General features: G+C 37.1%; 1 protein-coding gene across 1 annotated transcript in view; it reads right to left on the reverse strand.

Annotated features, from left to right (window-relative positions):
• Positions 1–14,175, reverse strand: part of LOC145987229 (uncharacterized) — a 51,099-nt gene that overhangs the window by 6,216 nt on the left and 30,708 nt on the right. Inside the window, exons 3-6 of the mRNA XM_083121747.1 lie at positions 10,466–10,623; positions 5,733–5,841; positions 2,638–2,861; positions 1,094–1,208 (exon numbers count right to left, since the gene is read on the reverse strand). Coding sequence (XP_082977873.1) covers positions 1,094–1,208; positions 2,638–2,861; positions 5,733–5,841; positions 10,466–10,623 — 606 coding nt within the window. The remainder of the gene's footprint in view (positions 1–1,093; positions 1,209–2,637; positions 2,862–5,732; positions 5,842–10,465; positions 10,624–14,175) is intronic.

Below are 14,175 nucleotides of genomic sequence, written 5' to 3' on the forward strand. Positions count from 1 at the left end.
TGATTGATTTGCTTTATTTTACTCCTCTTTTCTGCCACATTTGGCTAATCGCAAAGATGAGAACAAGTGATGATATGATGAAATTGATGAAGGGACACAAAGAATACCCATGCCCAGGCTGGGATTCGAACCCAGGACTTCTGGGATCGTAGGCATTTCTTGTTAGAATAAAATGTTATTAGTCCTCACCTAATAAGTACCGTTGTTGACTACCAGAAAGAAAAAAAACACTGGTCATAACATATTTTGTACCCCCCCATCCCTCGGTAGTCTGATTCTTGGATACACCAAAGTATGTCTTCTCAGGGAATGCAACCCTGAAAACTGATCACAAAGCAACAGCATTAACCATTACACCCTCCTGGAAGAATAGAATCAAACTGTTGGTTTAGAACAGATTATGTTAACAGAATTGTTAAATAGTTTTTGATTCAGTTAACTATTCCCTGTCACAGTTATTTCTGGAGCAAGGGTGTGCATAGCATCGGAGAGAGGGGGAGGAAATAGAGTGGGCAGAGCGAAACAGTACATGCTGCTGTGAAGGCTGGTAACTGCAGTCACTTCCCCCCCCCCCCCCTCCCATCCAGGAATTTCCATTTCTCTCTCCAGTTGTTCATTGGTGGAGCCATCTCATGTTACTACTTGTGCAGAGACTTGTTTTCATTTGCTTGTTCCAGAGGTAATTGGGACAGGGTATAAAGCAATACAAATTGAATGTTACAATGCATTACTACTAGGAGAAAAAATATTTCATTTTTAATATATATATTTTTAAACATAACCTGAAAAAAACCAATAAAACCCAGTTGTGCCTGGGTTTTATCTGGAAAAAAAAACAGATAAAATGCCAACCCTGGCCTCTACCCATAGATAGATCTGTATGTGACCCAGGTTTAGCAATATTATTGTGTTAGTGATTGAAAAGAAAATATCTTTACTTCGATTGACTGTAACACACAGATTAATTAAACACAACTAATTATAGTTTAGTTGGTCAGAACAGTGGGTTGGAATGCAGTCATACTTAGTTCAAACCCTGATAAAGCCATAATTTACCACTTACTAGTACGAACTTATTGGAAGATTTACATACCATCTATATTTGTAAGTTGAAATTGTTCTTCATTATCTAATGGATCTATATTGGTGTATGTTATTGTACAGAAACCAGGCTCCTTACGTATGCACACGGCATAGTTCAAATTGTTCTGAAAATAGAATTGTAAAACACAATAGAACCTGATAACAGGCACAAAGTTAATGAGTCACATAATTTAAATCAACATTACGGTTGGCCATGCAATGTATATGAATACCAATTTTTGGAATATTTTGAAAACTATTGAAAATTATGAAGATAAAATTGTGTTAACTGAAATACCTACGTTAATGTGATACGAATTATCATCATTGGTCAGTTCATTCAAAAATTAATCCAGTGAAACTACCAATAGGTCAGGTTCTGATTAATACTGATGGAAAAATTTCATGATTTTTCATATTCATCATGTGAAAACAAGAGGAACATACCGTATTTATTCATGTATAATGCACACTTTTTTCCAACATTTTTGTCCCCAAAAACTGTGGTGCATATGCACGGAATAATTCGGAGAGCCAACATAAAACCGTACATGGTCATTCCATGATTTTGTGACACCTGCATTGATTTTTTGCGTTTATGGAACCCTATCATGTTATATATCATTGTAAAGCTTAAATTCTGTAGTTTCTGAATATGGTAACAGTATTCCATTCAAGATGGCGACACTAATGTGAAAGGTGATTGAAATATGTTTATCACAAAATGAAGGAACATTCTGATGTTTATGGCACTTTGGATGAAATAAAACACAAGGAAAAATAAAATAATAATTAAAATGTATTACTGGCCAAATAATATGACGTATTTCAAGTGTGTAAATGCTTTAATGGAAGAAATCTTTTGCTGCTAACTGCTAATTTGAAGGTCCTGAATGTGGCTCCTATAAAAGTTACATTAGTCATGGAAAAAGTAAATATTTTGAAAAGTTTTTTTTAGAAAATGTAAAGAGGAAATGAGCAAAATTGCATATGAAAGTCTAAAAGTCATGTCCCACAATTTTTCACTTTGTAATGTAATGTTCTGCTACACCAACAAAAGCATTCCATTCTGGTGGAATTCATGCATGCACCTCGTACAACTATGAAAGCCATTTCTTGTTTCTGAATTATACTGCACATTATATACTAGATATAATTGTTTGGCACTTTACCATATCAAAAACCAGGGTGCGCATTATACACGCACGCGCATTATACACGTGTAAATAAGGTAACTCCATATTTTTTTTTAGTCAGACATATTCCTAAGAATACATTATTTTCTCTTTCCTGTATATTTGATAATTTAAAGCTACATCCATCTGGTTCTTTGCAGCCCCTTACTCAACATTCAGAATTATTAATTAGCATATGTATAACAAGAAATATTAACTAATAAATAAATAATTAAACTGTCAATATTAAAATATTCCAACTTTTTACAGTTGTGTTCTTGTTATTTCTGCTCGTTATGAGCATTCACTAACTTCTTAGTTAATAAACCATGGAATGAACAGAAGTAGAATTGACAGTAATGATTGTTAAAATGCCTACTGTGAGACTTTCAGCTGCTCCAAGTGGAGACCCTTCACTGCTGTAACCAAAGGACTGGAAAGAACCCGTGATTCCAGTGTAGTACTGGAGGCAGTTGGATGGTGCTGTAAGTGGATTTCCTGGCTTCAGTTGAGTTATTTTGATCCTCCATGTTCTTGGTCCATCACCCATTCCCATTACTGATAATTGATATGGCCCAGCTGTTTGATCGACATCAACATACACTGAAAAAGAAAAGATAGTTATATTTTAATATATCATTACACACACAAAGTTTGTTTAAGTCCACTTTATGCTCATGAGACTAATCAGGACTGGACCTACAATTTAAAAGTCGCCATTTATTATTAGGGTGACCATAATATTTTGCTCCCAAAACAGGACATCACATAATATTTCGCTTCCAAAACGGGACATCCCAAGGAGCTCAGTTTAACCCCCCAACCCCCCGATTTCTGTAAAGTACGTTACGTCTAATTATGAAATTATTGTCATTATTGACGTATTAAATATATTAATTATGGATTATATGAATACATAGATCACATCACAAACAATAAATAAAATATGATCTCACGTTGCAAAATTGTATTTATAATTTTTTTTATAATTGTTAGGCTATTTGCATATAGACATCCCAGAAGTTAAAGTTAAAGACTGCCAAAAGTATTTATCTGAAGAACCAATCTTCTTCAAAACAGCTTGTTCTTCAGTAATCGTTCATGAAACTCCCTGCAAGTCTCGGTGAAATTTACTCGCACCAGCAAGAGAGACTTCATTGCTGATACATGCAAGGACGATTTTTCATCAGTCCACATATTGTTCACGATTGAAAAAACACGCTCAACGGGAGTGGATGTTCCAGGCAAGCACAACACCATTTCCACAGGTTTTAATAGGACGTCGTACTTTATGTGGTTTGCTTCCAACTTACTAAACACCTGTACCCATTTATCCGAAATACAAACATTTTCTTCCCAGTTCTTTTGGAGTTGTATTATGATTTATCTCGCACACTGCCACGGATCAAATAGTTTTGTTTCGTCTTCTAAAGTAGCAAATATATGAACATTTACTAATTTCTCAGGAATTGTTGACATACTATTTTGGATATCACGCCAACTAGGTGTACTCTGCAGCAGAACCCACTGAACATTCTCTGCTCCACCATAACTAGTTTCCCATTTTTCAAGGTATTCCAAGCAGGTTTTGTAAAAAATATCAACAGTGGCTAGAAGTTCTTCACTTCTAATATCACCAGAATCTTCTAAAGAGTACAAATGGGTTCTAACCCAAGTAGTGACAAATCTTTCTTCTTGTCTTCCCATCACAAACATTAGATACAGTTCAAAAGTAGGGTCACAAAATAGTTTGTTTTTTAAAAAAATAAGGGGAAGCTTTTCTTGCGAAAGAAAGTAAGAACTCAGTCCTGCAAAAATATTTAAGATTCTTTTCAGTGCTGGTCGTAATGTCAAGAAAGGGTATTTGCATATTCCACAACAGCAAAACTGCAAAAATCTTTAAGTTGTTCTACACGAACTGTTTACACATGAAAATATTTGTACAATTTCACAGCAAAACTTTCAATATCGTAAGGAAGACAGTCCATGGCGGTTTGCAAACAATTGTGAACGATATGTGCAACACAACCAATTCCAATTAGTTCCTTGCCGATTTGAGACTGAAGCCTTTGCCACACATTGTTTTTTCCACGCCTATTTACACCGCCGAAGTTTGTATTAGTGTTATCGGCACAAAGTCCCACAACTTTATCTTGCAAATTATATGTTTCGATTACCTTCGTCAACAGCGAGTATTGCAGTTCAGAACATTCACCTGGCAGTGATGCGAATTCAAGAATTTTTGTGTGAATACCAGTCGCAGGAAGGAAATATCTTACTAACATAGGGAACAGTTTCTCAGAATTCTTGTTAGAAGCGTCAATACTTAGCGTAACACTCGAGCAAGATGCCAAATTATTCCTCACATCCTCCAAAGATAACGGTGCCAACACGTTACACACAATTGCTTCACTCTTAGTGCGAGCCGCGGAATATTTTGGTTCGTAAAGCTTCTTTATTAACTTCGATGTGCAGTCATTTGATCGAAGCTATGTCCATGTTTCACACTATGATACGCAAAAACTCCTTCACTAGCGGAAATTTTCTCGTCTTGCACTTTCTCAAAGAGTGACGTGACACTAGAGGTGCTACATTTTGCTTTTTCAGCCTCTTTGTGTTTCTTTGAAATGAGGTGTTGGTTAATGTCACTTCTTCCACCGTGAGAGACTGAAAAATGTACACCACATATCTGACACGCAACATGAGAATTATCTTTTGAGTTTGAGTCTAAACGAAGAAATTTGAATTATTCTTGCAGGTCCGAATTGAAACTGCACGATCGCTTCTTGGCCAAGCTTATTCTCACGGAACATGCATAAAAGAAAACCAGCCGCGGCGCGAGCTAACTTCACAATGCAAACTACTCGACGACAATGATTCCTTCCCTTCTTTGGTTGAGTCTTTGTCGATCAACGACAATGAACAGAACATTTCGATTGTTATGAAGTGCTTAAAAAACAGTCCGCTGTGTTGTCACGGTGCGATGTTGCAATACTGCTATTGCATCACTTTTTTAGTTGAAATATCTCCCAAATTTAGAATTGGGTTTCACATTAACTTTTAGACTGTTATTAAATGGGACAAATAGTGCTTTTTAAATTAAACGAACGGGACATGCCTCAAAAAATGGGACTGTCCCAGTCAAAACGGGACGTATGGTCACCCTATTTATTATGCCAAGCTGCACATGTGTGGTGAATATCTTAAGTTTGCTACCTCTTACTAAACTCGGATATATTACCATATACTGACACCTTTCAAAATTACTGACTTCCATTATCAGCTGTCCCAGCATTGTTTGTGATCTATTTACCAACTTTATCTTGTATTTCTATTGTTTAGTTTACCATCGCATTAGGTGAATTATTTAGGAGCAAAACTATGCATCAAATACCTTTTATGTGTAACAGCATTGTGAGAATCCACGAAATCATATACCTAAATAGTTTTAACATTAATATGTTACAAACTTACTGTGTTGGCCATTGTTAATGCCGCATATTACAGGTGCAATGCTGTTTGTATTTTGGCCAATAATCATGAGCCGATCTTCCATACAGTTTCCGTCAGTTGCTCCTCGGAGCTGTGAAAATCAAAAGAAAGGGAGAACTTAAGTGAGTGTACAACAAAAATACAGGGATAAAAATTTAAAATTTTAAAGATTTTGTAAAATTGAAGTAAACTCTGATGCATTAAACTAAGTCAGTAGTACTTAAATCTTGGCCCAGACCACATGCTAACTTTGTAAATATTATAAAATGTGTCGGTCCCATATTGTAGCCTTCATCTTTTATATGTAGTACTGCAACCATTTTAACCTTCCTATGAATACATAGTACATATTTAATGCTACAGTTTCCATTGTGAATGTGATCGTGTTTCAAAATCTATCCCTGAAGAAGTTAGGCAAACTTAACAATGGATACAGGGTAACTTTACGATGTGCCAAGGTGAGTGAGTACTTCTTATAATACATACAGAGTTGGGCAAGAAAAACCAGCCTGCCTCATCTTGTCAGACATTCTTGCTCATTTGGTCTCAAACTATTATTTCTTCTACAATCTGCCATTCCACCCCTCTCCCCATCTTCTCCTCCCTCTGTAGCTGCACCTCTTCTTATCTTTCAAGCCCATTAATTTAGGAGAAAGTTTAGTTTCAGACCAAGTGAGATGAGGCAGGCCGGTTTTTCATGCGCAACGTGTATATTTCAGTAATGTTTCATATATAATCACCAGGATCTATTCCACATTTCCCTGTTATCAGAGGACAAGCATGTCTGTCTCAGACCAGAAACAAAACACTCAATTACTTCCTACTGAGACAGGAGAGAAAGAGAGAGAGAAAGATGGAGGGAGAAATATATATATAATTTCTAGGCAGGCATTCACTTTCTAGGGAATGTGGTTCCTGTTGACCCCCTTCTGTATTCCCATTTTTCAAGGTATCTTCCTTGCACAAACTTCTTTTTTCTTGAAATTGAAATCAAGGTTGTCCCAGGTTTGTTACCCGATGGAGGCACATAGTGATTCGGATCCCACTTTAAACTAGGTTCAGTCCCAATTAACCTTACTGTGCATCAAGTGGACTTAAAACACCCAACTCGGTCAATCTTGAAATTGAATTCTCCTAAATGCCTTCACAGAATGTTGGAACGTGCAGGGGTACCCTTATCTCCACGTCCAATATATGTCCTATTCATTCTGCTGCTAGTTTTAGAGGCATACACTGTTTAATACCACACAATTGAAACGCCAGCATGTCTGCATAAGGTATGGTGTGGGTAGTTCTAAATAGCATCCACCATGTTGTCATTTAAGTATCCTCATTGATTCATTGACCACTTCCAGCTTATGGCAAGCCACTAAACATGATCTAATTAGGTTCCAGCTAGACAGCAATTTGAGCAGCCAATATGGCATTAGAGTGCGCGTCAAATCTCCTGGATATGGCGATTGCCAATAGCAGCGCACTGCAGTGGTGCCATGTCGAAATCTCACACGGAAGAGAGACAGCATGGTTAAGCGAAACACCTTGTCACGGAACTAGGCAACGCCACACGTCTGTGATTTGCTGGTGCTGTTCAGCCGTTCAAGGCCATATGCAGGAGACTTGATGCACACTCTAGCATGATATTTAGTTACTATCAAAAGCAACCATTAAGTGCAGTACTGACAAAAACTGATGTCAGGCTTTAACTTTTTTCAGTGTGGTTTTACTTTTCAAAAGATGAACCAAATAGAGTTAAATACATAGAAGAATGTGGAAAGATTCTTGATGTCATATGGGTTAGAAAATATTGGGCTGAAACTTGGCCTGTAATGTGTAATAATAATAATAATAAATAGTCTTTATTAGAGCGAGCGTGTTTTGGCCTGTAGGGCCGTTCTTACAGCATACCCTTGTCTGGGAGATTTAGAAGAAAAAAAACATTAAAAGGATTACAAATCAGTACAAATAAGAACAATTATATATATTGTGGAAAGACTCAAGGTAGACATTGTAAAAAAGCTAAACTCAAAGCAGACACTTGGCCAAGCGACACAATCAAATATTCTAGCAATAGCGGAAGCAAGTGACGTCAGGAGATGCAACATTCCAAAAGACACTACCAGGTGCATGACAAGCGATGAACCCGGAAGGCTGAGTCAGCATCTGAGCAATGCCCTATGGTAGGTTAAAAGGGCAGAATTCGGCAGTCATTCATCAGCGAGTTAGTAACAAGTAGCCAGCGGCAAGCGACAACACAAGTATCTGTCCAAGAGGAGCTGTAGGTTCTTGAGTCGCCGTCTCGCTGAGGGCAACCGCTACGTTACTAAGCATGTCGGCCGTACCTGCCTACAGTCAACTTGGCTAGTACTGCTCGCTGACTTAGTCACATTGACCAGATGCAGCCCGGAGTGGTAACCAATAGTTAGAACCCACACATCGTCGACCTGCCACAGAAACGGAAGACTGTGGGCCAGCGAACCCAGGACTCCAGGATCTGTCACCTGAAGTCGAGAGGTAAGATGCATCATCGACATCCCTTGATTCCTTCTACTCTCTGCTTGGGCTAAGTTGGGGAGATTGTAGGGGGAACATAAAGCGTACCTTGCTCTATCATCAGGCTCCCTTAACCGTTCACGAGTTCGATCCCCACATAGAATGCTCATGATACCAGTGAACGCAACAATAGCTATATACAATGAATAAAAAACGTATACCTATAAATTATGGAACATAGGTATCTAATGTTAGTTGCTTTTGTCTTTAGTACGAGTACATATATATATTCAGTAATCTGGAACAATGAATAATATAATAATAACAATAATGAAGTGAAATAAAATAATGAAATTATAAGATTTATATGTACACAGTTGCTAAATGTTACAGTGAGTATTTTTATGATTGATTTGTATGATTTGTTAAATCACAGATTTGGAAATGTAAATGAATAATGTGACATAATATCTGAATATATGATATTCTAAGTATTCTCCAAAAAGAAGTCTTACATTTTGATGATTGTAAATTATGATTCTAAGCAAGGGCGCCCACAGGATTTTTTCTCAGGGGTCTCAGAGTCATAGAAATGTTTATTATTATTATTGCTATTATCATCATCATTATTATTATTATTATTATTAGTTACTACTACTACTACTACTACTTTACAAATCATCAAATTCAAATTTGATTGAAAATTCTTTGGCGCTGTATACAAGTTCAGATTCGAGTCTAGATAGAAACAGGATTCACCTTGCTTCCTTTCATCTAGCCTATCACTTTGTTGATGAACAGTTCTTTCTCTTTTCATACTCTTTCACAGTGCACAGATATCAATCAGTCAGAGACCACTTAATCTACTGTCCTTCATGGTACCTCTAATCCATGTTTTTACATGTGAAAGGGTACTGTAAAATAATAATAACCAGAGACATGGCGTGCATGTAGCCGGTGTTACCACAGGTAACAGCAAAATGTAAAGAATTAAAAAGTTGTTTCAATAAAATGACACTAAATACATTAATGAACACTGTTGCTGTCGAGTAGATATTGCCTAGGACATTTTTTCTGTAGCCGACAGAAGAGAAGAGGGAGGCCGTTCCGCTATCTTGAAGAGGCAACAAGGGAGAAGAGGGTGCCAATGCAAGGAAAGAGCAGGGAAGGACTTTGGGGCATAGTGTGCTATGGGGTTATTCATATGCCTGTTAAGGGGCCCTGTTGCCATTCAGACCGACCAGATCAGTCAGTGTTGTCACATCAGATTAGCAGAAAAGAGCTAAATCCGGCCTAAAATAAGAATACCATTTCTGTGAAGCAACTAGAGGTAGACTGCAGAGCCAAGGCTGGATTGAACTACAACTGAGACCAGTTAGGTAATAGACGAAAATATAGTTCCTTGGTGTGATTCGTGATTTGGACAAACCTTGCTCCAAAATACTAAGTTGGCAACAGTAGTACGTATACCTGAGCTTCCCTTCCACAAAGGAGAGGAGTTCTGTCATCTGCAACACGCTCACCACACAAACATCAAACTAACCCGAGAAAAGTCTGGTTCTTCTTCTTCCCCTTCGCACCTCATTGTAAAGAAACAGAGACAGATGAAGAATTGACAAGGGTCTACCATTATTCATTGGATTTTCATAGTAACTGTCTCATGAGTGTTAGTTATTTGAAGGAGTGTTTGTGGCTAAATCACTGTGATTGCAAAACAGGAACGAAATGAACAAATATTTGGCTCGAAGACATGTTTTCTTTACCGGAGGGGAGGGGGGAGAGGTTGATAAAGTCTAGCAGGCATAATTGTCATACTGATAGCCGGAAACACTTTTGAAAAAGTCATGCCATGCCACTGATAATAACGATAATATTAATAATGATAATAATAATAATAATAGTTGCTGTAACTTACGGTCCGTAAGTTACAGAAAACAATATTTTTGTTATAAAATATCGCTACAATTTAACCATTCGAATTACATTTACTCTTTCCAGAAATCTCAGGGGGCACTCTAAGGTTTAAACATAACCAGTATCCTTTACTACATATTATATTTGCCAAAACATTATCCTTTCCCACACGTAGACTCTAAATTTACACTTTTATAATAAAACAGAAATCTAATTTGTGCTAAATTTTCATGCATTGCCCCAGTTTTCTCTCCTTACAAAGAAAAAGGCCCCTTTTTTTTTTTTAAAAGTAAAATGATTAACAAAATTACCTCCAGTCTCTGGAAGTCCAGTCGTAGCTGTGTAACACCATCATGGCTTTTAGTGATATCTAAAGTGCAGGACATTAAACCAGTAGTTGGAGAAGGAAACTCAGGATTTGTGAAGTAGGTACAGTTCTCTTTTGTTGTTCCCCCACAAGTTTTCTGAACTAGAATAAAAACAGACCATGATATTTCATAGATAATTAAACAGTTTTACACTTGCACTAAATAAGTGATCAGAGTTTGAAAAGTTACTATAAAAAAGTAATGCATTACAGACACTTTTACCCCTTCATTGAGTGGGCTATTACACATTTGAAGCAAGCCTAAAAAGAACTTCAACTGCCTTGAGGCATGCCTTTCTATTCTTGAATTGAATTGAAATTTTACACCGTTTATTTGCTTCATGAATGGCATCGGTTGAAGGGGTGTCCTGTAAAGAAATTCAAAAATTGTAAAATAAGTGCCACCCTAATGTACATGTACATAAACATGTGTGTAAAACTTCTTCACATAGATTACATTGACTATTTAGCAGTGCTTGAAGTGGAAAATATTTGTTGGGGAGATGTTTGGTTGAGCCTTGGAGTTAGCTGGGGGGATACTCCTATTGTTTATGATCATGGGCATTGGGAGGGGGGGGGGGTTGAATGGGTCGGTGGACCTCCCCTGGAAATTGAAATTGTTCATTTAAAGATACAAGAAAGCCGAAACTTTGTTACCCTTATTGTTAAGAACAGAAATAAAGATTATTTAGTTAGTATTCGAACAGAATAATCAAATTGGATCGAAAACATTGAGTGAAAAATACAGGAACAAAGTTATATTCTACCATTTCAAAGAACAAATGGTTCCACAGTTTTCAAAATTCTAATACATGTAATTACAGTTGTAAGTGGGAGGTCACACAACAAACTTTATATAAAAAAAAAAAAAAAATCCCCTAACATTTAAAGCCTTTTCTTTAACAAGACATGCAAAAGTTAATACCAAAATGCATTTCAGATACTAAATGCATAAAATGCAAAATAAATAATGGAAAATAGTTGTGCTGGTATTCACTCGTTTGGTGCATCGAATCTCCCCATTTACATAATAATAATAATAATTATTATTATTTCAAATAAAATTTATTTTTGTCAGTTTATAATATTTATTATTGTATAATAACATTTATAACCGTGGTAATAATAATAATTATTTTTCTACTATTCAACTTTTATCATTTGCCCTACCCCCACCCCCCTGCAAAAATTTCTGGCGACGTCCATGTTTATGATGGCGACAATGAGACAGCTGGGGAGATGCTTTGCAAACATTTTGTTCATTGAGAGATACCATCCCCCCCACATCCTGCTCACTTCGAGCACTGCAACTTATACTCTATCCTGGGAATCTCCGGAGCAAGGCTACCCATAATGGTAGAGAATGGTAGAAAGTGAGTGGGTGGAGCGAAGCAGGCTGGTAAGGCTGGTAACTGCAGTCGATTTTCCCCCTATACACAATCACCTTCCCTCACACTTGTTCATTGGTCAAGCACTTTTTGTCACTGCTTGTGCAGAGATTAGCTAAGCTTGACTTTTTGGAGCAAAGGTTTTTCATGTAACTTATATTCCTCATATTGTCCATTGAAAGTCTTGCCAAAAATCTCAAGATTTGAGAAATTCCAACAATTTTTATTAATCCTAGGTTGTTCTTTGGATTTCGTAACAGATTCCTAAATTTCTGTAGTGTTCTTGATGTTGTGCATGGAGAGAATTGCTGTAAATTCCTGATGGTGTCGCAGTACATGACAGGCAGGCTGTGTTCTAATCTCTCAGTCATTCTTGTTTACTGGTATCTCACAGATGCTGGACATAACATTTTTTCAGTGTGTTGTTTTTGTTCTTTGTTCACAGGGGTTTTTAACCTGCTGGGGTTATCCAAAATTTCAAGAATGCATAGAAAACATTGCAGGCCTTAAACCTTTAGAACAGCTGCTTTGTCATGGAGCCCTGAAGATTGTCTATGTGTTCTTGAAATTTTTTATAACCTAGAAATTGCATCAAGTTGAACCAGTAAAGCCTTCTAGGGTGAACATCATTTTGATAGGAGTATTGGATGTCATAATTATAGAAAATGGGTTGCTGAATGTTTGAAAAGTGTACTAAAAAACAGTGGACCATCTCACTTAAAGAAAGTGAGCTTGCTTGGTCGTTGCTTTAAACAGTTCATCAGAAGTCAAAACTGACTGCCAGTGGACTGACACCCTGCCAAACCTCTCAGTTTGTCACTATTTTTCCGATTATATAACACATATTTTATTCCCTTCATCGTGGGAAGTGATGTCTCCACACACAAGCTGTCAAGATGGAGTTTTTGCTAGCATGTGAAGAAGATAATGACACTTATGAAGAATACAGAGTCACAGGCGTCCAGTCCAGTATGCATATTAAGCTCAACACCCTGCTTCACTTTCGGTCACATTTTCACCACACAAAGTTCAGTACACCTTTTCAGTTCAGAAAGAGTTGTTCCGTTGTACTACATGTTCTTCCACTGTTTCATCTTTTATGTCTTCTTGAGCGAATCGTGGGGATAATTACACCTATTGGTCTGTTTGTCACAAACCCAAGATAGTATAGCTCTCTTAACCCAGCCACCTCACTGGCTGACAAAAAACGGCCAAAATTAGTTTTTAAGTTCACTTTTATGTCCAGATAGGGTACTCAGATGTTTATCGTGAGTGTCCCTTCATAAACTTAATCATTATTCATCCTCACTGCAATTAGACTAATAGATGAAAAGGTAAATTAGAATAGTAAAAATACAAATTTGATTATTTTCAGTGGGGACCCTGCACATTTTACCTGCTGCTGTGGGTGCACAATAGAATGGGTCCATTTCCTTTTCAAATTTCAAAAACATACAGGGCTAAAAAGTTGCATTAATAATAATTTGCAATAATAATAATAATAATAAATTAACATATCGAAATGTGAATGAAATGAAGTGGTGGGATGGTAATATATGATGGCTACGTTTCCAGGGTGAGTTCTAGGAGGTGTAACCTAAATATTTCTGCATTAGGAGAAGATTTGCAAGCACACTATTTTACCACACACTACATCAAGCGATGAATTTTTGCGTAAAACTGAGTACAAGAAGCAAATGTTTAAAAAGTCACTGTGCTTTGGCTAAAATTAATTTTATTAAAATTACAATTTGGTGAGGAGTTATAGGATCATGTAATGCACTTTCCCTGGCTATAATATATTTAATTCAACAAAAATTATTTGGTTATTCATGTCAATGCGCTTTAGCCATAAATCATTTAAAAGCAATATTATTGTGTGTGCATGATTAGAGGATCATAACCAGGCCCGGATTTCCCTATAGGCCTCATAGGCCCGGGCCTAGAGCCGCACTTTGGTAGGGGCGGCCTCTTTTTATCTCCGGACACATGAATGGAATTACTTAATGTAGTTGTATTGTAAATATAAGTTAACGAAGAATATTTCTTAAGAGAGACAGGCTAGCAGGACTCGGATCATGTTTACTAATTTGTTGTTTTAATTACCGACGTTGTTGTTTCCAATGTACAGTATTGTGCTGAGCCAGGTCGGCGATTGCGGCAAGAACGTGGAGCCTGCCGCTTGCTTTTGAAAGACAACACCGGCTTTGCTGCGTTCCAGGAACGCCGTTCCTTGTGACTGCCTGCATTGGCCGCATATCAAAAG

The sequence above is a fragment of the Lepisma saccharinum genome, chromosome 4 (genome assembly GCF_977018435.1).
Source record: "Lepisma saccharinum chromosome 4, izLepSacc3.1, whole genome shotgun sequence".
Taxonomy (NCBI): domain Eukaryota; kingdom Metazoa; phylum Arthropoda; class Insecta; order Zygentoma; family Lepismatidae; genus Lepisma; species Lepisma saccharinum.